General features: G+C 46.4%; 1 protein-coding gene across 2 annotated transcripts in view; it reads left to right on the top strand.

Moving 5' to 3' along the window:
* PHACTR1 (phosphatase and actin regulator 1) overlaps positions 1-25,297 on the top strand; it is a 575,867-nt gene that overhangs the window by 452,523 nt on the left and 98,047 nt on the right. For both annotated transcript variants that reach the window (XM_029945399.1, XM_029945400.1), the window contains one exon: positions 18,259-18,339. In XM_029945399.1, the coding sequence (XP_029801259.1) occupies positions 18,259-18,339 (81 nt within the window). The remainder of the gene's footprint in view (positions 1-18,258; positions 18,340-25,297) is intronic.

Below are 25,297 nucleotides of genomic sequence, written 5' to 3'. Positions count from 1 at the left end.
TGTAATTTTCCCTCTGAGTTTTGACATCTTAAAAGCAGACTCATCACCTCATACCCATTAGGATGGTTATTATCAAAAAGAGAGCGAGAGAGAGAGAAACAAGAGAAGAGAAAGAAAACACAACCCAGAAACTGACAAGTGTTACAAGAATGGGAAAGGGGCGCCTGGGGGGCTCAGTTGGTGAAGCATCTGACTCTTGACTTCAGCTTAGGTCATGATCTCACAGTTCATAAGTTCGAGCCCCACATCGGGCTCTGTGCTGACAGTGCAAAGCCTGCTTGGAATTCTCTCCCTTTCTATCTTGTTGCCCCTCCTCTGCTTGCACTCTCTCTAAATAAATAAATAAACATTAAAAATTTTTTTTATGTTTTCTATTTTAGAGAGACAGAGAGAGACGCGTGAGCAGGGGAGGGTCAGAGAGAGAAGGAGACACAGAATCTGAAATAGGCTCCAGGCTCTGAGCTAGCTGTCCACACAGAGCCCAACATGGGTCTCAAACCCACGAACCATGAGATCATGACCTGACCCGAAATCAGACGCTTAACCCACTGAACCATCCAAGTGCCCCACACATTTTTTTTAAATATGGAGAAATTGGAACCCTTGTGTGGGGATGTAAGATAGTGTAGCCACTGTGGAAAACAGTACGACAGTTCCTCAAAAAATTAAAAGTAGCCGTGTGATCCAGCGATCACACATCTGGCATAGATCCAAAAGAATTGAAGCAGAATCTCAAAGAGCCATGTGTGCTCCCATGTTTATAGCACTGTTCACAGCAGCCGCGAGGTGGAAGCAACCCACGTGTCCATGAAAAGATGACTGGATAAGGGAAATGGGGAGCGCCTGGGTGGTTGAGTCGCTTGAGCGTCTGACTTCGGCTCAGGTCAGGATCTCACTGCTCATGAGTTCGAGCCCCTCATTGGGCTCTCTGCTGACAACTCAGAGCCTGGAGCCTGCTTCAGACTCTGTCTCTGTCTCTGCCCCTCCTCCTCCCCCACTCACGTGTGCTTTCTCTCTTTCTCAAATATAAAATAAAACATTAAAAAAAGTGGTATATCCATACAATGGAATATTAGCCTTGAAAAGGAAAGAGAGGGGCGCCTGGGTGGCTCAGTCGGTTAAACCTCCGACTTCGGCTCAGGTCAGATCTCACATTCATGGGTTCGAGCCCCGTGTCGGGCTCTGTGCTGACAGCTAGCTCAGAGCCTGGAGCCTGCTTCCGGTTCTGTGTCTCCTTCTCTCTCTGACCCTCCCCCTCTCATGCTCTGTCTCTCTCTCTATCCAAAATAAATAAAACATTTTTTTAAAAAAAGGAAGGAGATTATTTTTTCACATTCTACAACATAGATAAACCTTGATGACATCATGCTAAGTGAAATAAGTCACAAAAAAAGATGAATACAATATGATTCCTCTTCCATGAGATACACAGGCCGGTCAGATTCTAGCAGAATGGTGGTTGCCAGGGGCTGGGGACAGAGAAAAATGCGGAGTTGTTTAACGCCTGTAGAATTTCAGTTGTTCAAGATGAAAAAAGTTCTGGAGATCTTTTGTACAACAGTGTCGATATACTTAACACTACCGCACCGTACACTTAGGAGTGGCAGAGATACTGTATTTTATATTGTGTGTATTATACCACTGGGTTTCTTTTAAGTGTTTTTATTTACTTTTAAGGGAGAAGGAGAGAGAGAGAGAGAGAACGCAAGCAGGGGAGGGGTAGACAGAGAGGGAGACCCAGAAGCAGAGTCCAGGCTCTGAGCTGTCAGCATGGGGCTCAGACTCATGAACCACGAGATTATGACCTGAGCCAAAGTCGGAGGCTTACCCGACTGAGCCACCAGGCGCCCATCGCCACTTTTTGAAGATGCAAAGCTGATGGCCTCACTGAGTTCATAGCTTTGACACATCATATGACAGAGTCCAGACGGTTTCTATTCCGATTCCGTCTTCATGGCTTCACAGCAGTTCATTTATTTAGTTAGCTCCGTCAGGTGACAGAGTATTTTAATAAGGAAAAGAAATCAAATCCAGTTGATCGATCTGTTTTCATCACTTGTTCCTGTAATATTGCATAGGTCCATCCTTGGGCAAGATTTTCCATTAACCTGATGATGAGGCTGGCACCGCCCCTTTTGTGGGTTTGCCAGGAAGGAAGACAATGGCTTGATATTGACATTTGCCCTTGAGCGTCACGGAGATGGGCTGTGTTCTCATCAGGGCCTCAGCCGTGCCCGTTCCTCACTCACTCAAGCTGTGGTGGCACGAAAACAATCAAAATTCTCATTCTCAGTCAGTCGCTGCCTCGACCCAGACCTTCGCTCATGTCCATGCATCCCTGGGACTCCGTCTCTGGGATTGGGAAATAGCCAGACAGGCTATGACTGAGCTCCCTTGGCGATGTCATAAACAGTCTCAAGCAAAGGGAAGAAACTGAATTCTGCCCGTTGTACTTGTGAATTCAGGATTGTACATTTGTCAGCTTCCTCTGCGCAGGCTGCAGTTATTTCAGAAGAAGTGCAGAAATGCCCACCAGAACAGAACTCGGAAGTGACGGTCACAAAGGTCGAACACAGAAGGCTGAACATTTATTTAAGGGGCCAACATGCTACCCACCATGTCTCCCTGCCTTGTATGGCTGTGAGGACGGATGGCATTCCGTAAGAGCAAGCGGTGCCTCAAGGAAAGCTTTGAGTGACTTTCATCTAGAACTTTCTTCTAGACCTTCCTTCTCTGTTGCATATGTTAATGAAATGTCTTTTTTGTGTTTTCTAGTTTTTCCCATTGTTGTTAGGATAGGCGTGTGACTTCCAACCACACTATTTAAATATTCTAGGATGTTTTTTCAAGGATGATATCCAGGCCGTAATTGATTGATTTTCCCCCTAAAAATGAATAATGAAAATTAAGAATTACTCCTCTTTGAAAATAATAGGGGAGGGCACGGGGTGGCTTAGTCAGTTAGGCGTCTGTTTTGACTCAGGTCATGATCTCACAGTTGCGGGGGTTCAAGTGCGTATTGGGCTCTTTGCTGACAGTGTGGAGCCTGCTTGAGATTCTCTCTTTGCCCCTTCCCCAATCATGTCTCTTTGTAAAAAAAAAAAAAAAAAAAAAAAAGAAAGAAAGAAAATAATGGATATTTGGCCATATTGGGGTTTTTTTTTTGTTTTTAATATAATGTAGTGCCAAGTTGGTTACCATATAACACCCAGCGCTCATCCTCACAAGTGCCCTCCTCCATGCCCATCACCCACTTTCCCCTCTCCCCCACCCCATCAACCCTCAGTTTGTTCTCAGCATTTAAGAGTCTCTTATGGCTTGCATCCCTCCTTCTCCGTAACTATTTTTTTTTTGCCATCCCCTCCCCCATGGTCCTCTGTTAAGTTTCTCCTGTTCCAAATATGAGTGAAAACATATGGTATCTGTCCTTCTCTGCCTGACTTATTTCACTCAGCATAACACCCTCCAGTTCCATCCACGTTGCTACAAATGGCCAGATTTCATTCTTTCTCATTGCCATGTAGTACTCCATTGTATAGATAAACCACATCTTCTTTATCTATTCATCAGTTGATGGACATTTAGGCTCTAGGAAATCACGGCCATATCGTTTTATCATTAGTTGGCAGATGCTTGAGTGAAGTCCAACTAAAATAAACCCAGTCCCCGTTTCTGGGTGAAGCATCTCATCATGCAAGAGAAGACTGAGGCAGAAATAAAGAAATGTCTTGTAGGCAGAATAGGAGGGGACATTCCTAAGTTGTTTGAACTTCTTAGATTTGGAAGGTTTTGTTATTTAATTATAAGCAATTATTATATGCTTCTTCACGAGCATTTCAGTTCTGCTTTGGTATAAAAGTCTGGATGTAGCTCAGTATTTCAATATACACATCAAAATCCATGTGGCATATTTGCATGTTTCTTTCCTAAATAATTCTCTCCACCTGAAGTGACTGATAAGTACCTGAGCAGATACGCACCTTTCTAAACCTGCATACGCATCTTACGGGTGTGAAATTATAAATCTACACATGACTCTGTACTTCCTCTGGCCAGTATGACTTTTTCCTGAAGTAGAGAGTGGTGATAATGACAGTCACATGGTTTATGAGTTTCGTGTGCAGGGCAGTGTGCTTTGCCTTTGTATATGAAACCTCATTCAATAAGTAAGTAACTGCTGAACTTAGTAAGACAGTTTCAGAAACAATCATAGTTTATAAGCTACAGAATTCTGCCCAGGAAATAGCAAAAATTGTATCTGTAGTTTTTCTGGATATACACTAGAGCCCAGCTGCACAAATGTGTTCGTTGATAGATACACTGGACAATTTAGGAGGCATAGTCCAGGCTTTTAACGACATCGATGGGCAGGATAATGTCATGTTTAAGTGTTTCCCCACTGGAATCACACGGCTTGGGTTCGAGTTTTGCTTTGCACTTTGGGCAAGTTATGTAACATTGTGCTTTTCTGCAAAATGGAGGTGATAGTACCAACCTCGCAGAGTTGTGTTGAGATTTACTTAAAGTTCTACATGGAAAACAAGTAGCTCCTAATGCTGAGTAAGCGTTACCATGGCAATGGAAGGGCGGGGCCCAGGAATGTCCCTTTCAGGAAACCTACCTGTCTGAGTAGGTATCTGACAGGACCATGCTGAGTTATAATTTCTAAAATCTCTGCTCCCAGTTATTAGCTGACTTGGGTTCTGATTGTAGGTATCAGGACAAATAAAAACTCCTGATCTGCTGCTGTCTTTTCCTGATTTATTTATAAAGTATCGGAGAAGTACGATCTTAAAGCCTAAAGGTCTTAATTCTGCCTTCTAGAGACTTCATTGCAGGAGCATTGACATGACCATGGGCAGAAAAAGAAACAGTAAAGCAGGCAAGCTTATTTCCGTTAAGTTGGCACCACAAAACCCGTTGAACAAGGGCCCTATTATCCTTTAGGTAACAGGTGGTCGCCGGGGTGTTCAGCTGTTCTGGGCAGGATTTCAGATTTCCATTCTTCAGTGTCCTGGACTGTACACTTCTGTCATAAAGCGATCAATAATAATTAGGTGTCTGGAATGAAACAGTACAGCATTATGCTTCCTACATCTCAAAGGATAAACTCACATAACTAACTCTAAATCAATGAATTTTAATTTTCCTTCTATTCCGGGGTTTTGGGAGGGGTACTGATAGAGGCAGCAGAGAACACAATTGAAATGTGATTGTGGCTTGGTACGCAGTCACACACACACACAAGTTAGGGGTGATGACACACTTTCCTACAAGCAATGGATGCAAGCCCCCAAAGCACCGAGCCTGTATTTCTGACATAAACACTTTCGTCACCTTGCATTCTCTGTGACCACCGGGCCACCTGTTCCACATTTAGTAAAACTGTCATAATAGGTGATATGTAGGTGTAAGGACAAAGGGAAGGTTGTAAATGGGGCTTAACGTAAGTTAGTTTTCAGATCTTATCGTTTATTAAATCATGTTCTAGCATGGTCCCGTCACAGGGGACCAATAAACGGACAAAGGAATTATTTCTTGTGTGTCTCCTCTCCTAGATCTCGGAGGAGAAAACTGATACTTTGTTAGAATTTGGGAGTTTTCTTAGGCAGATTGGGCGTTTAAGAGCTAGAACATGGAAACTTTCCTCCGCACTGAGCCTGATCCTGGCAAAATTACTTCCCCTGGGGCACCTGGGCGGCTCAGTCGGTTATCACCTAACGTGTGGTTACAAATTGAGGGACGTGCTGTTTAAGGAAAGGGACATGGTCTGCCAGACATGTGGTCAGTGGCCATGAGCAAAGGCTTTTCTGAGGAAGAGACCCACGAGCTGAATTTGAAAGGTGAATGTATACACTCTCGGCAAAGGGCAGTCAGGTAGGGGCTGAGGGAAACAACTTCAGACACACAGCAAGCTGGGCCCTGGCCTCCAATACAGGAACCAGGCGACCCCTGGTGAAGAGAAAGCACTGTGGCCACCGCCACCAGGTGCAGAAGACTCAAGATGTAGACAGAGAGGGTGCCTGGGTGGCTCAGTCGGTTGAGCGTCCGACTTCAGCTCAGGTCATAATTGATCTCACAGTTCGTGGGTTCGGGCCCTGCGTCAGGCTCTGTGCTGACTGCTGGCTCAGAGCCTGGAGCCTGTCTTCAGATCCTGTGACTCCTCCTCTCTCTGACCCTCCCCTGCTCATACTGTCTCTCTCTCAAAAATAAATTTTAAAAAATTAAAAAAAAATTTACTTCCCCTAAGTTGCTTCTTCGTAAGAGTGGTGCATCCTGTTTTCAAAATTCAGAATGCTTCCCTCTGCAAAATTACCTAAAACTTCGGGCTCACTTTCTGCCTCCGAAACCGCTGCCTGAAGATTTGCCAGCCTGAAGAACAGCACGTCCACTTTCTCCTCTGACCTCTTTGAAGACATGACCATGAAAGGAATTGCAACTTTTATTGCCTTATAATCACCTTCCTTCCATTTTCAGGAGATAGTCTGCCGGCCAACTGCATAATTTCATTATATGGTGGCTGAGTTTTTATTCTCCTTCAGAGACCATTGCAGCCGTACAAAGAGAAGCAGAGTTAGGGAGAATGTCCTTTTATTGGTTTTCTTCTTATTTCATTGGTCTGTGTTTATTTATTTTTTAATTTCATTTAAATTTAAACATTTAAATCCAAGCTAGTTAACACACAGTGTCGTAGTGCTTTCGGGAGTAGAATTTAGTGATTCCTCTCTTTTTATTTTTACATTTTTTTTTTTAACATTTTGTTAATTTTTGAGAGACAGGCAGTGTGAGCGGGGGAGGGGCAGAGAGAGAGAGAAGGGGGGAGACACAGAATCGGAAGCAGGCTCCAGGCTCTCAGCTGTTAGCACAGAGCCCAAAGTGGGGCTCGAACCCATGAACCATGAGATCATGACCTGAGCCAAAGTTGGACGCTTAACTGACTGAGCCCCTCAGGCACGAGTGAGTCCCTCCTTGCACGGAACACACGGTGCTTATCCTAACAAGTGCCCTTGCCTGTCCCCCACTTAGCTCATCCCGCCCCCCAACACCCTGAGAAAGTCCTTTTAATGTTTTTATTTTGGAAAGTAAACTACTTTGAGAGAACGCATGAAGCATTTTAACCGGTGCAGTTGAACAGGTGGTTATAAAGCAAACCCCACATGACCACCGCCCAAGTCAGAAAAAAACACCAACAGCCCCTGTAAGCTCCTGGATGTGCTTACACACAAGGATCTGGGCGCTCCATCTCACAAACCTTGAGATCAAGACCTGAGCCGAGATCAAGAGTCAGCCACTTAACCGACTGAGCCCCCCAGGCGCCCCCTGATGTGCCTTTCTTTACAGTCTCCATCAAAGGTAGACACTGACTCGATTTTTATTGTGATTCTATCCTTGCCAGTGTGGTAGCAGGATTCTTGTGCAGGCTTTTCTCTCCAGGAAGCAACTTTATCCTGCCGGCACCACTCAGTGGGTTTGTACCAGAACTGAGTCCCCATGCGCCATATGGCGTAGTTTTTTTTTGTATATTTTCTACTTCTTTGTCTCCTATGTATGGTGACACACAAACATGCAGTCTGATGAAGTGGTCTCCTGTTACAAGGTCATGAGGGCTGTTGTCACGTATGCGCATAGCCAGGTTACCTTGAGGGTGGTTTTTTGGGGTTTTTTTTTTTTTTTCATTTTTTTCCCCTTAGTGAAGGAACCCTACCACAGTATCTCTAGTTTTCAAGGTTAGAGATGCATCTCAAAAACATATATTTAGTTCTGCCCGTCTCTGAACTTGAACACAGTTGAACACAGTATATGTGTTTTGTCTTGTTCTTTTTTTTTTTTTTTTTTTTTGGTTTATTTGTTTCTGAGAGAGAGAGACAGTTTGAGTAGGAGAGGGGCAGAGAGGGAAGGAGACACAGAATCTGAAGCAGGCTCCAGGCTCCGAGCTGTCAGCACAGACCCTGATGCAGGGCTCAAACTCACAAACCGTGAGATCATGACCAGGGCTGAAGTTGGACACTTAACCGACTGGGCCACCCAGGCGCCCTTGTCATGTTCTTTTACTCAGCATTACTGTAAAGATCTGTTCCTTTGGTGTGTTTGCTTTCTACTGTGAAAATTTTCAAACATAAGAGACATCGAGAGACTTCTAGAATGAAATTACTGTATAATTGTTTAGTTTTCACCTAACAGTTGCTGAGATCTGGCCATATTTATTGCTTTGTTTTCCTCTGAAGTATTTTACAAAGTTAATTACAGGCGTTTCTAATCACACGTCTCTAAAAACTAAGGGAAAGGACTATATAATCACAGGACCCTTGTAACTCCCTAATATCTGATACCCAGTCCATATTTGTGTTTTCCTGACTGACTCCAAAACGCTTTTATGGCTAGTTTGCTCAAACCAGAATCCAATCAAGAGCCGGGAAGAATATAGTTTTAACAGCCCAACTTACAGCTTACAGTGAGCCTGTGATCCTGCCTTTTTCCCCTCAGTCAGCGGCTAGAGCTCTCATGAGACCTGCCCGTAGGCACTTCGCCCCCAGGAAAGAGGGAAACGAATCACCTCATCTCTGCTAATGACAGGCTCCTGCTCTTCTCTCTGAGTCCAGAGGAAATTACACTGTCTGAATTACTGTCAGAAAGAATTGCCTCATATCAAATATGTCAAAGCCAAAATTGTTATTTTGGACAGATACTCTGTGGTACTGGTCTGCTCAAGGTTAAAAAAAAAAACAAGACTAGTTTTCCTTAACTGGGGGAATGGATGGGTGGTCGGCCCATCGGGGAGCTCACTAGAATGCAGCTCCGGCCTCTACCAGGACCACGAGAGGACAGGTAGATGGATGGCTGGTCTCTTTGCTCTACTAGGGTCTTCCTGGTCAGTCAGGCCTTGCTTGCTTGGTATGGCAGGGCCTTGGGTTTTGGGTTGTGTTTGATTCATTTGCCATAAAGCTCTTTATGAGGGAGCTTGGCCCTCTGCGTCCCTGCTGATGGAAGACGGGCTGGCCTCCCTGGTTTCTTGTTGCAAAAGAACACCACATTCGCTCCCTGCGATCTGGTCCGTATTCAGTATTTCCCAGAAGGTTTTCCTCGGAACAAAAGTCCCAAAGCACTCCATAAAAGGATCATCTTGTCAGATGAGTTTGGGGGAAACGCCAGGTTAAACGGAGTTAAGTTGGTTTCTTTCCTGTAGGTCCTTTGTGCTAACGAACACTGCGATTCTTTCGTGGGACCTGGCGTTTCCCCCAAACCGTCGTCCTCAGAATCCTTTCCTCAGAGCATCGCTGGGGGTTACTGTTCTGCAGAACGGACTTTAGAACGTGCTGATTTGGGGGATTTGGATGGAATCACAAACAATAATAAATAGTCTCATCTACCCCGTGGGCCATGAAGGCCTCATCCAGGCCAGCTGTGCAGCACTGCATGCGAACCCGGGCCGGGCTGCCGTGTTGGAGCTGAGGATCGCTGCTCACGGCCCCTCCCCTCGGACGCCCGTGGAAGTTTATACGGGAACAATGTGGGAATCCAGATCCGTGCGTGTGACGAGGACAGGTCTGCCCTAGAATCTATCTTTTAGATGAATTTCCACACGGTTTGGATTTTTAGAAGGGAGAAAAGTTCTGACCTGGTCAGCCTCTCTGGTTTTGAAGAGCCCTTGATCCTAATAGCCATTTTAAAAAATTTCATTTTGAATTCAGTAAGCTTTCAGGATGATCAAGCGATCAAACCTTGTTGCTCAGCTGTACACATTTGGCAAAATGTTTGCATATTCGTAGGGCTCAAGCCTCTTTGTTAGTAAGAGACACAGTATTTGGTGACCCTACTGTTTTGTTTCTAGATTAACATGACTTCTTGAATATGTTGGTCATGCTATTCTGTTTGAAATTAGACATTTATAGGTGCATTCGCTTGCACTTTTTCTTCGTTTTCACGATAGCATTTAGATCGACAACCCCATTGCTTTTCTCATTAATTTCCTTCCTAAAAAGCTGACGTTTGCCATCTGGTTTTTCAAAATGGAAGGTCTCAAGGTGCCTGGGTGGCTCAGTTGGTTAAGTGTCTGACTTCGGCTCAAGTCATGATCTCACAGCTTGTGGGTTTGAGCCCCGCATTGGGCTATGTGCTGACAGCTCAGAGCCTGGCACCTGTTTTGCATTCTGTGTCTCCCTCCCTCTCTGCCCCTTCCCCACTCATACTCTGCCTCTGTCTCTGTCTCTCTTCCCCCCCAACAATAAAAAAAATCTACAAACTGGGAGGTCTCCGGGTGTATCCTACTTCTTCAAATTCTTCCCCCCTTTCTCTCCTTTTATATATTGTACATATAAATTTATTTTGAAACAGAGTCTCCTTTAAAAAATGAGAGCATTTTGTGTGGAGATAGTTCGCATGTGGGTTGATTATGTTGTGCTGGGTTTCCTAGGCTATAGTCGTTGCATTATATTAATAATCCTCATTTTTCAGAAGTCTGATAGGAAGTGGAGGTCTGTTCTAGTCTCTTGAGGTTCATTCCATTTATCACTTGAAGATTTCTAGACTAAATTCACATTCACTGGCATTGTACACTTTCAAAAGGATAAAAGTCTCTGATTTTATTTACAAGTTGACTATTTTAACAACCAGAGGTATAAGGCTCTGCAGTGAGCTACTGCAAATTTCATCATTGCTTGATTGTTTTTCCCACTCGAAATTTCTAGCTCCTCCGGAATGTAATTTAAAGGCAGTTGAGCAGAGAATTCAACAGAGATGGATTATCCTAGAGGACAATCTGAACAAGTCCCTGCCTCGTTACTCCGAGGAGACCCAAATAATGAGTTCTAGCATTGATATTGCTTCCCCCACCACTGGCCATGCTCACGCTCTCTCTTTCTCTTTTTTAATAAAAAAGCAGTAGTTAAAAGTTATGAAACGTTAAGTGTTTGTCTTCCCTCGGTACTGGGCACACATAAAGGATGCACTGCCCAGAAATTGTACATCTGGTGATGTGTTCTAGAAAATTCTTCCACCTGTTCACATGCGTGCTGGAAAAGATAGGTTTACGGTACCAATGTTTGTGTACCCCGCATTTGAAATGACTTAAATTTCCTTCAGTTGCAGATGGGTAAATAAATTATGGCACTTGAGTCATTCAGAGAGAATGGGACACTTCCGTGTGCCCTGATGGGGAGCGCTCTGAAGCATGTTGATAAGTGAGAGGGAAGAAGGAGTTGTAAAATAATACGAGCAGAACAATCTTGTTTCCATTTTTAAAAACTACATTTAGGAGCGCCTGGGTGGCTCAGTTGGTTGAGCGTCCAGCTTAGGCTCAGGTCATGATCTCACGGTTTGTGGGTTCGAGCCCCATGTCAGGCTCTGTGCTGACAGTTAGCCTGGAGCCTGGAGCCTGCTTCAAATTCTGTGTCTCCCTCTCTCGCTGACCTTTCGCTGCTCACACTGTCTCTCTCTCTCTCTCCCCCTCTCTTTCTCTCTCTCAAAAATAAAAAAAACATTAAAAATTTTTAAATAAATATGTGGGGGAAAGTGTGTAGGAAGTGTGTAGGAAGAAGGGAGGAAAGAAGAGACAGAAATAGAGAAGGAAAATATCAAAACAGGGCAGATTTGGGGAGTTGTATCCAAGGAAGGGGGGGCAGTGAATAAAGGACTCTTTTCACTATATTTCTTAAATTATTTACAGAGAAAATATTTTTGTAAATGAAGAGAAAAAAGCATATGCAATAAAACCTTGGTTTGCGAGCATAATCCATTCTGGAAACATGCTTGTAATCCAAAGCACATGTATATCAATGCAAATTTCTTCATAAGAAATAATGGAAGCTCAGATGATTCATTCCACAATCCAAAAATATTGACATAAAAATGATCACAATACTGTAATATACAAAATCATAAAACACAAAATATAAGGAAAAACAAACTAACCTGCCCTACCTTTGAAAACCATCCTGGCTGGTGTGAGGGAGACGAGAGAGGAGGGTTATCTTGTAGGACGACTTTCACTGTCCCTCACACAATCACTGCCATCTGTTGGCTCATTGAAATCTTTTTCTTTCCGTGCAACTTTAACAAGGAACCTATCCAATGACCTAGAATGAAGGAAAGCTTATTCCTAACCTTCCTCTTGTCTGGAAAAGCAAAGGACTGTCCATAGGTGCTTTGAAGTGACAAAAAATACACTAGGGCCAGTGGTGGGCACCTTCCATTGTTCTGAAAAATCACTGATTTCTGCCAAATACTGTGGCCTGAGACCAAGCATCTGAGCATGGGAGACGATCACCCACAAGTCCACAGTGAGAGTGAGAGAGAGAGGAAGAGAGAGAGAGAGAGCAAGAGAGAGGACCATTGGCTTAGTTGTGATCACGTGACGTTCGGCAAGCCATCACTCGTTTATCAAGTTAACATGCATTAGAAATGTTTGCTCGTCTTGCGGAACCTCGCAGAGCAAATTACTCGCAATCCAGTATTTTACTGTATATATGTGTAAGCACACACGTCCAAAATAGTTATTTTTAACAGATTCTTCCAATCTGGACATTCACTAGGGAAAGCAAGTCCACCCAAGATGTCTGTTTTAAGTTCATCGATGTTGGAGAATCATAAGATCCTGGGCTTAGCGCACACCTGTGTGGCTAGGGAGGCTGGGAGAGTAGATGGGGGGAGGGGGGATGATGCTGGGGAGCCGGCTTCTGGTAACTATGGCACAGACCCCCGCCCTGGCTGGGAAGAAGAGCTCACTGGAGCACTTGGATTGGAACCACTCCATTGTTAGGGTCGGTCTCCGGGCCTCAGTGGAATTTACTGCCAAGGATCAGTTAGTTCTTCACCAGGCTCTGCATTTCTAAATCATTTGCTCAAAGGGGAGCAGACTTCAGAACAAGAGGTTGGAGTGTAAACCTGTGGATAATACCCCTAGTTTTTCCTTTGTTTACAAACCAGAGCAAGGACAGGTGTGCTTTTGTTTTGGTTTTTACTTTATTTATTTTGAGAGAGCAAGAGCATAAGCAGCGGAGGGGCATAAAGAGAGAGAGAGAGAGAGAGAGAGAGAGAGAAAGAATCCCAAGCAGGCTCTGTGCAGTCAGTGCAGAGCCTGACGTGGGGCTTGAACTTAGGAACCTGTGAGATCATGACCTGAGCTGAAATCAGGTGTCAGGCACACAACTGACTGAGCCACCCAGGTGTCCCAGGATAGGTGGGTTTTTAAGACGTAGTTGGTTATTGTTATTTGAGGTGTGGTGAGGCCAACAGGTCAGGAGACAGCTGCCATTGAAAATATGGTTATTTGCACTCACAGAGCTCAAGAGAAAGGGCCATGCCATAGGGGACCGTGCAGGAAGCACCGGGCTGGGTCAGCAGGCAGAAAGAGTGGGAAGAAAATGTGGGCAAGAGTTTTTGGCTAATAGGCAAGCTTACCTGGCTGGTTTGATAATTTCCCCAGGCTCTGGCCACAGGGACCGTCTCCAGTGGTCTGGTACCAGGGACTGGGGCGATTAGGGCAGGGGGCAGTGGCCTGTGGAGTAAGAACCCCATAAAGGAGGCAGTTGGGGGTATGGGCTCTGGGTTGGTTGGTTTGCACATGGAAGGTATGTTCACCGGCTAGTCAGCTGCTGTCTGTTGGAGTTGGCTAGTCCTGGAAGAGACCGTCTCTCCAGAATCAGCAGGGCCCCAAGACTTACGTGAAACTAATGTAGAATTGTGTGTGGTGTGTATTCAAATTTAAAATAAAAATACGGAAAGTAGAAAGACCTGATGAATAGATGGTGATAAAGATGCAAGAATTCTGCTTTTCAAGGTTTTCTGCATCGATTTTCTATGAAAGCCAAGTTTGATGGCAAACTTTGGAAGTCTTCCCTGGACACACTGACCTTTGATGATGTTGGGGTGGCATTTGGGGGGTTACTTGTAATTCAGTAATTGAGAAATCCCTCTCCTGTTCGTTTCAGGCAAGAAGACGATGGGAGATTTCTTTCTGTGTATTTTGAGCTACTCAACGGATTCTTTGTCCGTAACTTCCCCCCTTTCCCTCACCAGGCTGTCTCTTTGGTTGGGTGCAGGATTTTAGCCCTTTGCTGGTCTTGGCATGTTTGATGTTGTTTTTGATGCTTCACTTGCCACAGGACCACCCCGAAAGCCTGTTACAGTGCCGTGCACTTACTGCAGCCCGAAAATGGGTTCTTTTCCAAAGATCCTTGGAGTTGCGTTGCCACTGTCTCAGCTGAATTTTCATTTTGGGGGCGGGGATTCGATACTTGCCTTTTCTATTTTGAGTCTACTGGTTAGAGCTTTAGAAAAATGTTTTTAGAAGTTTACCTTCAAAAAAAATTTTTTTTGAGAGAGAGCACATGCAAGTGGGGGAGGAACAGAGAGAGAGAGGGGGACACAGAATCTGAAGCAGGCTCCAGGCTCTGATTTGTCAACACGGAGCCCGACACGGGGCTTGAACTCACAAACTGCGAGATCATGACCTGAGCCAAAGTCAGACACTTAACCGACTGAGCCACCCCAGGTGCCCCCTGAGCAAGTTAATTTTGCTGAGACTCAGGTCCTTCTGAAAAGTGGGACTTCAGAGGATTGTGGTGGGGATTAATTTCAATAACATGACCCGCCACCCTTCTCACAATGATCCGTGTATCCCCTGTGGGCACAGACTTCTGTACCAGGAAATGGACAAAGCCAAAGAATAAATAAGCCATCTCTTGCCAGAATGTCAATTAAACTTGGAAACTGGTTGGGGAGGCATGGGGGTGGGGAAGGAATGTATTATTTAAATAAGAGCAGATCTGTTATGTGAGTTCCACCTTCGTTCTTAGGGACAAACTCAGTATAGTAAAGAAATGGCATGTTTGGGACAGCCAGCTTCAGTCCTCCCCTCGGACCCCCAGGCGGTCTTGCTTTGCCATTAGGAGTGCGTGTGTGTGGAGAAGTGGGAGAAGCACTGAAGAGAGCCCACCAGAGCCCCTGCCAGTATAGCGCCATCTAGTTAATGTCCCAGCCTTGTTTTAGAATGTATTCGGGTACATTTCCCCAGCAGGTACTAGATAATTAGCTCTCAGGCATGGCCAACATCGGGATCGCCATCTTCCCTCCCAACCTACCTCTCGTCCTGTGCCCCCGTCCCCCGACCTGAGTAATCAACACCAGCGCCCGTTCAGCTATGCAAGTCAGGAGCCAAGCAGCCGCCCTTGACCCCTCTCCTTCCTTCAATCCTTAACTTGATGCCAAGGCAATGTTGCCACCTTCCCATGACTTGAATGCACCTTTTGCCTGCATCTCCGTCACCAGCATTTTGGTCCAAGTGACCATCGTGTCCTGCCTAGACTAGGTAATCCCCTAGAACTGGCCTCCCTCCAACTCGTTCTCCATGTTGATGGGGGCATTGATCTTTCAGATACTCAACTCTGACTGTTTATTCCCATTGCCTGTAGAATAGTGTGGTCCCTGAGGCCCTGTGTGGCCCAGCACTTAACCCCCTCCATCCCTCTGTCTACATCTTTTTTTTTATGTTTTTTATTTATTTTTGAGAGAGAGACAGTGTGAGCAGGGGAGGGTCAGAGAGAGAAGGAGTCACAGGATCTGAAGACAGGCTCCAGGCTTTGAGCCAGCGGTCAGCACAGAGCCCGGCATGGGGCTTGAACCCACAAACTGTGAGATCATGACCTGAGCTGAAGTCGGACGCTCAACCAACTGAGCCACCCAGGCGCCCTCTCTTGAGTCTTCTGCACCTGGTGGCGGTGGCCACAGTGCTTTCTCTTCACCGGTGGTCGCCTAGTTCCTGTGTTGGGGGCCAGGGCCCAGCTTGCTGTGTGTCTGAAGTTGTTTCCCTCAGCCCCTACTTGACTGCCCTTTGCCGAGAGTGTATACATTCACCTTTCAAATTCAGCTCGTGGGTCTCTTCCTCAGAAAAGCCTTTGCTCATGGCCACTGACCACATGTCTGGCAGACCGTGTCCCTTTCCTTAAACAGCACGTCCCTCAATTTGTAACCACACGTTAGGTGATATTATTTGATGACCATCTGAACCAATCTTAGTCTGTCAACCTGTGAGTGTAAGGACTGTCCCTTCAATCACCATCATCCTCAGCCCCTGGAAGAGTGCCTTTCACCAAGGGCAGGGGGTCCTTGAATGAGCATGGTGTGACAGCCGGAGTCCTCACTGCTATGTGGTAGGTCTGGGAGCACCCACAGTTACTGAAACCTGCTGTCTCAGCCCACCAAGCCCGTGGCTTTGCCCACCTTGCTGCCGACACTTCCTTTAATGCTGGGCATCAGGTCCCTTCCCTGGTCTCTGGCTTTGAAAAGCCTCTGGGAAGCCTCCTTTTGTCGAGAAGGAATCAGTCCAGTTTGTGGCTCAGTACAGGACGGGCAAGGTGCCTTGCTCTGCGCCTTCTGCGTGGCTTCACGTCACCCAAAGTCCTTGCTTAAAAACCCTGCTTCCCTGGGCCTATGCAGTCTTCTCCCAGGTCTCCCAGCAAAAGCAGGCGGAACTTTCTAACCTAACCGCATGCAGTTCTCTCTCTCCTAACCTAACTGAATGCAGTCCCTTTGGGCACGGAGAACACCTCTCTGCTCTCCTGCCGTCCCATCATATGATCTGATAGGAGCCCTGAAACTCCAGCGAGTTCTACCCCCAGCTTTCTGGCTTGACCTCCGTACAACCCTCCTGCCCTCACTTCTGCGCGTATGTATTTCTACGTATTCACGTTATGACTCACCTGTTCCCCGTAAGCCGTCTGTGAGCGCAGCCTAACCTCATATTTATTTCCCTGTCTCATACCGCTGACCTCATTAGACGTGAAGAGGGAGTTAGGATACTTTAAAAATAGTAAGTCCCAACATATAGAAAAAGGGATTTTCAACCTTGATATGACAGAATAACCCAGTGAGCTTTTTATTCCAGCATAGATCCCCAGGTCCTACCCTGGACCTATTAAATCGGAGACGCTGGTTTCCTCAGACAGGCAGAGGGACTTGACCAAGATCACACAGCTTGTAGGTAACAGCAGCACGTCCTCATTTCCTTGCTTGCTTTCTAGTGCTTATTCACATTCCTTGGACTCAATCTACTGAGAAGTGTGTGTGTGTGTGTGTGTGTGTGTGTGTGTGTGTGTGTGATTAATCTGTATCTGAATTTGTCTGCATAAAAGTTGCCTTATTTTATGACTGCCCCCCATAGCTGTGTGCCCGAAGAATGTGGACATTCTCAAGCTGACAAACGCTAACAAAATACTTCTCACCGCCTTTACCCACTGTTTACCCAGAAACAGGGATGTCAGCTGCTGCGGTGGCTCGCTCACCTCTGTGGCTCTGCCGACTTGCCCCCACCTCCCCTGGAGCCACAGGCCTGCCCTTTGGGCGGCTGCGGCCTCTTCCGCTCCTGGGCTCTGCAGACACTCGAATCGCCCTCCGTCTTGCCCACTGATCCCGAGAGAAACGCTCCCTCTCCCTCCAGCCCCACCTGCCGGAGGGTCGGGCTCAGATGAGCAGCTGGGTCGCGGTCGACGTGCATTTCATAACTGGGCAGCCTGCTTGGATTTGGAGCCTCAGAGAGGAGCGCAGTGGGCATCTGTACCGTGGGGGCCACTACCTACCTCCATCTCTCAATCCAGAGAGCTTCACAGGAGATATTTTCAAACTATGTTTTTTTATAGTTGGGAAGAATTAAAAATTCTCAGTGACATCTATATAAACTAATTTATAGACAGAGAGAGAAAGGGAGGGGATGGAAGGGAAGGAAGGAAAGAGAAGGAAGAGAAGAAAGGAAGGAAGGGAGAAAGGAGGGGAGGGAGTGAGGAAGGAAGGAAGGGAGGGAGGGAGGAAGGAAAAGTAAAGAAAAAAAAGGAAAGAAAAATCCCAGCTACGAGGACTGGCCACAGTCAGGAGGATGCGCTGGGACACAGAGGGTGAGCCGGCCTTGGAGGTCGCACTTCTGGCATTGAATCCTGGCTTCTCTTCTCGTCGTTTTGTGGCTCTGACAAGTTGTTGAATTTCTTTGTGCAACAGATCACTCCGCCGTACAGGGGGGTGAAATAAAATGAAATACGAGGGCCTACCTCTTAAGGAGTTTGAAGCTTGTTTTGAAGATTAAATGAAATAACCTGATGGAAATGCTTGTTCCTGTATCAAAAAATGTTCACAGATCTCAGTAAGGTACATTAGTAAAACAGTAACTTACAGAAGCTTCTCCGTATGTTACTTTTTAATACATATTAACATATGATTCCTCTTAAAAGCCTCTTTGGTACTGACTCACACCTGCTTCTCTGTGTTTTGCTCTAGCCCTGGAAAGGAAAATATCCATGAGGCAAAGCAGAGAGGAGCTGATCAAGCGAGGGGTCCTGAAGGAGATCTATGATAAAGGTAAGGGCAACTGGTCCCCTCCGCAGGGCCCAGAGAGTCACGCGTATTTCTTGAAGTCGGATTCCATTTTCTGCATCACTCTATCAGGATTTAAACCTTTTAAACCCCTGACAGTTCTGGGGAGAAAAGAGAATTTTGCAGACCACACCAAAGCTCTCAGGATTGTATTAGCGGGGAGAAATCAAGCTCCCTTTTTCTCACCATTGGAACCAAACCACGGGCTGCTGTGAAAAATGATGTGGCCGCAGGACTGATGGGGGCTCCTGGTTGGGAGCCTTGGGTGTTTGGATACGCACAGCTGGGGTGAAGTTAATTGCTGAGGCTCTTTTGGGCACTAGGGGTTCCCAAGACAAATGTGGAAAACCTCCAGGTGCCTAGAACATCCTGAACAGATTTTTTTTTTTTTACTGACCGTCTGTTTTCCCACAATAAAAAGAGTCACAGTGGCGAAAATTAGAAAATATGGCCGTACACATAAGCTATTTTGAACAATAATATTGACAGTAATACAGATGCTCTGAATGTATCCACAAGTGTTTGCCAGTGAATACTGTGTGTCTTTGGCTTCTTGAATGACTGTCTTTAAAGACAGATGTATGCAGTGATTAATGCAGAACATTAAGTGTTCTTTATTTTTATAAGAGCTTTGTTTTTAAAAAAAAAAAATTAGTGTTTGTTTATTTTTGAGAGAGAGAGAGAGAGAGAGACAGAGCGCAAGCAGGGGAGGGGCAGAGAGAGAGGGAGACACAGAATCTGAAGCAGGTTCCAGGCTCCAAACTATCAGCACAGAGCCTGATGCAGGGCTTGAACTCACAGAGTGTGAGATCATGACCTGAGCTGAGGTCCCATGCTGAGCCAAATGAGCCACCCAGGCGCCGCCCCCTAAGAGCTTTGATGTTTTTAATTAAGCTTTCTCTCCTTCTCCCTCCCCACTCCTACCCTCTCTCCCCTCCTCCTTTCCCCTCCTCTCCTACCTTCCTCTCCTTCCTTCTCCTCTTTCCTTTCACTCTCCCCATTAAGACTCGCAGCAACGTGACAAACTGTCATCTTTCAGTCTCGATACAGGCATTACCATTAATTGTTTCAAGCCTTATGACTGTTTGAAGCAGGTGTTTGGTGGTGGGCCAGATTATTAAAGCGCAGATTCTCCTCCAAAGAGGGATCCTGATGGTTCAGGAGCCCTCTACTTCCGCGTTCCCCATTTTCTGTGAGTCTTCCGCAGGACTGGCGTGCGTGGGACTGGCATGCGTTGAATTTCTTACGCTGGGACTTCCCACTGATCACACCGTTGTCAGAGACTCGGTCCCTGCACCTCGGGGTACATTTCACCTCCTCCAGTCTGGTCGTGGGACTTCACGCCCGCACCCTTCCAGGACTTTTTTCTGAAAGGCTAGTAGGAGTTGGCCCTGTCCTCGCCCTGCGCTGAGCTGCAGGGGGCGCTGGAAGTCAGGTGTGAGGTTGGGCTCCTTCAGATGGTCAGGCCCTCTGGGGGCCCAGAAAGCCCTTTGGTGAGCCTCTTCGTCCTTTCACTTCTGGGTAAGGCTTTACCAAAATACAATTCTTTGGATGACTAAGCTCTCCAGGGGAAAGGAATCCACAACTTGGTTGCTTTCCTCCTATGTCTTTCTTTCTGTACCACACCCACCTCCCAATCTCTCCTGCAGCGACCTTCAGTCTTCCTGCGTTTCTCCTTGTCACTCCCCGGCAGAGATGGCTGGAGTCTGATGACAGGGATGGTGTGAGCATCCACATAAGAAGCATCTGCTTGCTTAAATACTCCCCTCACGTTTCAAGCCTGCTCGGATCTAGGGGCGCCTGGGTGGCTCAGTCAGTTAAGTGTCCGACTTTGGCTCAGATCACGATCTCCCGGTTTGTGAGTTCGAGTCCTGCGTCGGACTCTGTGCTGACAGCTGAGAGCCTGGAACCTGCTTCGGATTCTGTGTCTGCCTCTCTCTCTCTCTGAAAAATAAATAAACATTTAAAAAAAAAATTTAAGCCTGCTCAGATCCAGTTAAATGACCCCTTCCCCTCCCTCCTATCTTCCTGCAACCCTTCTATCCCTTACTGTTAACCTTTGGGAATAGTCTACAGAACGTATTTAACTGTAGCATGTGTCATTCCTGTCACACCTGATAACTGGGTGAGGGTACATACTGCCCAAGAAACTTCTGACTTAACCCCAGATGCCGTAGGTTGTGAGAACAAAAGCCTCATTTTCCAGAGACAGAAGTGGGGGTGTTGAGGCTGGGGCCTCAAGTGGTGTTCCCATTCGCTTTGTCGGTGCACTCAGTCGCTGGTGGTGGCGGAAGGGCCCGGTTTAGCCTCCGCCTGCCGCTGCAATGTCCCCACTCATTTGTGCGCTGTCACTGTTTGGACTTCCCTGTTTAGTTGTTGGCTTTCCTTACTAGCATGGGCCCTGCAGGAGAACACAGACTTCCGAGGCTAACCGCCAGGCCTCCCCGCCCCCCCCGACCCCCGGCCATAGAAAATGCTTGAGAGAGATAAGGCTCCCAGACATATTTATTGTTTGGATGAAGGGAAGAGGAGGAAAAGAGAGGGATTAAAATTAAAATCCAACTGCACACTGAACATGCAGAAGTTTGTATTTGCTCTGGGTTTTTCTGATAGAAAGCATCCATTTGGGTCACCATGGATTAGGAACATGGGCCCCGGTGTCAGATTGCTTAGGTTCCATTCTAGTTCCACTCCTGACTGGCTGTGCAGCCTTAATCGAATTGCTTACCTTCTCTGGGCTTCTATCTGAATAGAACGAATGTGGGGGTGATGTTGTTGCAATGCGGATTACGTAAGATGGCACCCATTCGTTAGTTTGCGAGGGCTGACACAGCAAAGTGGCACAGTCTGAGTGGCTCATGCAACAGGGATGGACTTCCTCACTGATCCGGAGGCTGGAAGTCTGAGATCATGGCGTCGGCAGGACCGATTTCGGGAGAGGTCTCTCTGCTTGGCGTGCAGATGGCCGCCTTCGCACATGGCCCTTCCTCTGTGCCCGCACACTCCTGGTGTCCTTTCCTCTTCTTTTTCTTTTTTTCTTAAGGTTTTATTATTCTATTCATTTTTGAGAGAGAGAGAGAGCGTGCGCGCAAGAGACAGAGCATGAGTGGGGGAGGGGCAGAGAGAGAGGAAGACACTTGATGCAAAACAGGCTCCAGGCCTCGAGCCGTCAGCCAGAGCCTGATGTGGGGCTCGAGCTCAAGAGCTGTGAGATCCTGACCTGAGCTGAAGTTGGACACTTAACCGCTGGGGCCACCCAGGCGTGCCTTTGCTAGCCTCCTTAGAAGGACGCCCGCCCTATTGGATTAGGGCCCCACCACCCTATGACCTCTTGAACCTTAATTATCTCCTTCAAGGCCCTTTCTCCAAATATGGTCACATTGAGGGCTTAGGCTTCCACATACGGATTTGGGAGGTGGGAGGATCCAGTCCAGGCCATGACAAGCTGTAGAATAAGCTGCTGTCATCCCATAAATGCTCAAGAAATGCCATTATCAGTGGTCATCCACATCATCTTTTATAGGTTTTGAGATCCAAGAGTTAGGAAGGAACATCGCTGCCTCCTTTTATCTAGAGGTGCACGGTCTGCAACCCCCCTTACCAGTGTGGGGGCGCTGACACAAGACCCGGATCCCCCTCGCACCTCCACGTAGGTTCTCCTCTTCTCCTTCCCTTCCTAGGACATCATGCACCATGTGGGAGCTGGGAACCTGGTGGCTAAGACACAGAAAACTCTATTGGCAGAACCTGAGTGAACAGCACTTGGCAAAGGGACTTTATTCGTTTTCCAAGTTGTGTGTTCCCAAGAGGCATTTCATGGACTGGGAGCAAGCCTTCCATATTGCCTGTGGTAGTGCCTCCTCCCGCACCACCTCCTATGTGCGCGCCGCTCACGACTCACCTTGAACCTTGATAGAGTCCTCCAGGGGTGCATGGACCCCAACGGCGGCCCGTTGATTTATAATGACCATGTCTGCCCATCTGGTCACATGGAGCCTGCAGGGCTGACCTCCGTCCACGCATGACTACGCTCTGTCCACCTGCACTTGCTAATGTAGCGCAGACCCGTTTAACCTTAGTTAGGCCACTTTTCTTTTTCACCTTCTTTACGTTACTGATTTTGCTTAATAATACCCCACTTGTTCGTAGAAAGCATGAAGGTTACCTGTGGGAATGGGAGATTTATCAATATGCAGGCAGGGCAAACTCAGAATTGATGAGGTTTTATTACTCTTGACATTTCTTCTCAGAATTCTTTTCATGTTGCTTAGCAGGTTAAAAATCCCAAACTGGTGCATAAAAGGTCAAACCCAGCAAAACAAGAGCTGGGGTGAAAGAGGGAGAAATGTCTCAAATGTCTGCCAGGAACAAGGTCAGGAATCCTGCATTTAGTAAAATGTGTGGGTGGTAAAGAGCATGAGGTAGTCAGGGGCTTGTGTGGTTTTTTAATTGATTTCCATACAGAATCACATGATGTTAGAATCCAGAAGGAAGTTTAGACAGAAAGGTTTCTTTTTTTATGTTTATTTATTTTGAGAGAGATTGAGCATGTACCAGCATAGCAGAGGCAGAGAGAGAATTCCAAGAATCCCAAGCAGGCTCCAGGCTCAGTGCAGAGCCCGATGTGGGGCTCCGTTCCACGAACAGAGCTGTCAGATCCTGACCTGAGCCAAAATCAAGAGTCGGACGCTTAACCGACTGAGCCATCCAGGCGCCCCTACCTAGAGGTTTTTTGGTTTTTGATGTTTTTAGTTTATTTTTGAGAGAGTGCAGGCAGGGTAGGGACAGAGAGAGGGTGACAGAGGATCTGAGGCAGGCTCCAGGCTGACAACAGTGAACCCAACATGAGGCTCGAACTCATGAACCGTGAGGTCATGACCTCAGCCGAAGTTCGATGCTCACCCAGCTGAGCCACTGTGAGATCTACATAAAAGTTAAAATCAGAGAAAATGGTTGATTCTGTGGGTATATTGAGAAGGTAGGATGCTTGGAAAACTCCATGAACAGATAATTTTTCATTGTTAACCGTGGTGTGGTAGGTATGTGAAATCATAAACTCTTCCTCCTGTTTTCCGAAATTTCCACAGTTTGGATGCAGCAGGTTTAGGGAAAACACACTATAAACAATTAGAGGAGCCATTATCATTCCAGTCATGGTGGAAAATAATCTATAATTTGATAGCTCATTTTTTAACAATTTATTTCCCAACCTTGCAGCTTGTTTGTTTGAATCAGAAACTAAGGGTTTTCTTAGACTCTCTGGAACATTCCTTGGTTCATTCATCAAATTGGCACTCCATGTCCTCTCTATGCCACGTGGTCTCCTAGGTTGTGATCTATAGCGCAATCACCAAAAGAGCAAAATCCTCACCTTCTCAGAGTTTATATTCTACAAAAGGAAATAGGAAATCATTAAATACACATATGATATATTGGCAGGCAGTTATAAGCCGTACGAAGAAAAACAAAGCAGCAGGCTAAAAAGATAAAGTCATAGCTAGAGCCATGATTTTAGATAAGCGCAATCCTGGAGAACTTCTGGAGGAGGTGATACACAGAGAAATTAAATGAACTGTGCCTGAAACCCAAGCATTGGCCCTACTGCCTCCTTCCACAAAACTTTAAATGGACTCAGTATGTTACTTTAGAATTAAAACCTCTGTAGGACATTTGCCTCTCTTCGTTTTCTGTAAATCAGAGCACACCGCCCCCTGCTCAGAGCTTGCAGTGGCTCCCCATTTCACTAGGAGATAGTCCAGGTTTTTGTGACAGCCTGCAAAGCCCTTTATGCTGTGCCCTCCAGCCCCTAAGTTTGCTTCAGCTCCGTTGCCATGCTGCCTCATAAGTGCCCCTTGGTGACACATCTCTAGGCTCGCTTTCTAGCCCGTGGGGTTAACACTCCCTTTCTTGGGGCCGTTTTCCCCCAGCTGGCCACCCACATAGCTCATCTTATCAAGCCTTTGCTTAGATGTCACCTTCTCCACGAAACTTACCATTCAACAAGCAGACGTTACATTGCCGCGTCCTTCCCGAGGTCCTTAGTTCCCTGCCCTGTTCTGCTGTTTTCTGCCTTTTGTAAGTTCCTGTCTCTTCTCGCCTTCAAACGGGCTCTTGAAGTTATCATTTGTTGTGTTGCCGTTTTTGTCACCGGTCTCTTCTCACTGGAATGGAAGTTCCACCAGGCAGGGTAGGATCTTGGTCTGGTTTGTTCGTGGATGGAGCCTGAGAGGTTCCAACAGTGCCTGGGACATAGCTGACATGCAGTGCACGTGTGTTGAAAGAACAGCGCGTGCAAACCAGAAGCTGGCCCTCAGGTTCTCACCACTTGCTTTATTCGCTGGTGTTGGTGAACTTCCCAGTTCTCTGATCTCAAATCCTTCCCAGTTCTCTGATCTCAAATCCTTCCCAGTTCTCTGATCTCAAATCCTTGTTCAGATTTATGGTCCGTGAAACTTCATTGCCAGTTACTTAAATAGCCGATAACAGATTATGTGTCTATTATGCAGGGATAGATGCTAAGCACTCCATTTTCATATAGTGGTTTTTAAAAAAATTTTTTAATGTTGATTTAATTTTGAGAGAGAAACAGAATGCTAATGGGTGAGGGGCAGACAGAGAGAGAGAGAGACACAGGATCTGAAATAGGCTCCAGGCTCCCAGCTGGCAGCACAGAGCCCACAGACCAGGAGATCATGACCTGAACCAAAGTCAGACACTTCACCGACTGAGCCTCCCAGATGCCCCACAGAGGGCGCTCTTTTAAGGAGAAAAATATCCTGAAAATAGTGAATGGTTTGGCCATTAGTAAAACAATGATGATCTTCCTGTGACTTAGCAAACATCTCAGGAGGCCACCTGGTCTCCTACTGTTATTTTTCCAACATAGAGATGAAGGAGAGGAAGCCCGGCAAGGTTATGCCTTGTGGAAGGAAGGGTATGCAGC

This window comes from Suricata suricatta, chromosome 7, assembly GCF_006229205.1.
Source record: "Suricata suricatta isolate VVHF042 chromosome 7, meerkat_22Aug2017_6uvM2_HiC, whole genome shotgun sequence".
Taxonomy (NCBI): domain Eukaryota; kingdom Metazoa; phylum Chordata; class Mammalia; order Carnivora; family Herpestidae; genus Suricata; species Suricata suricatta.
Note: the sequence above shows the minus strand (reverse complement) of the source record. Positions and strands in the feature narration are given on the sequence as shown.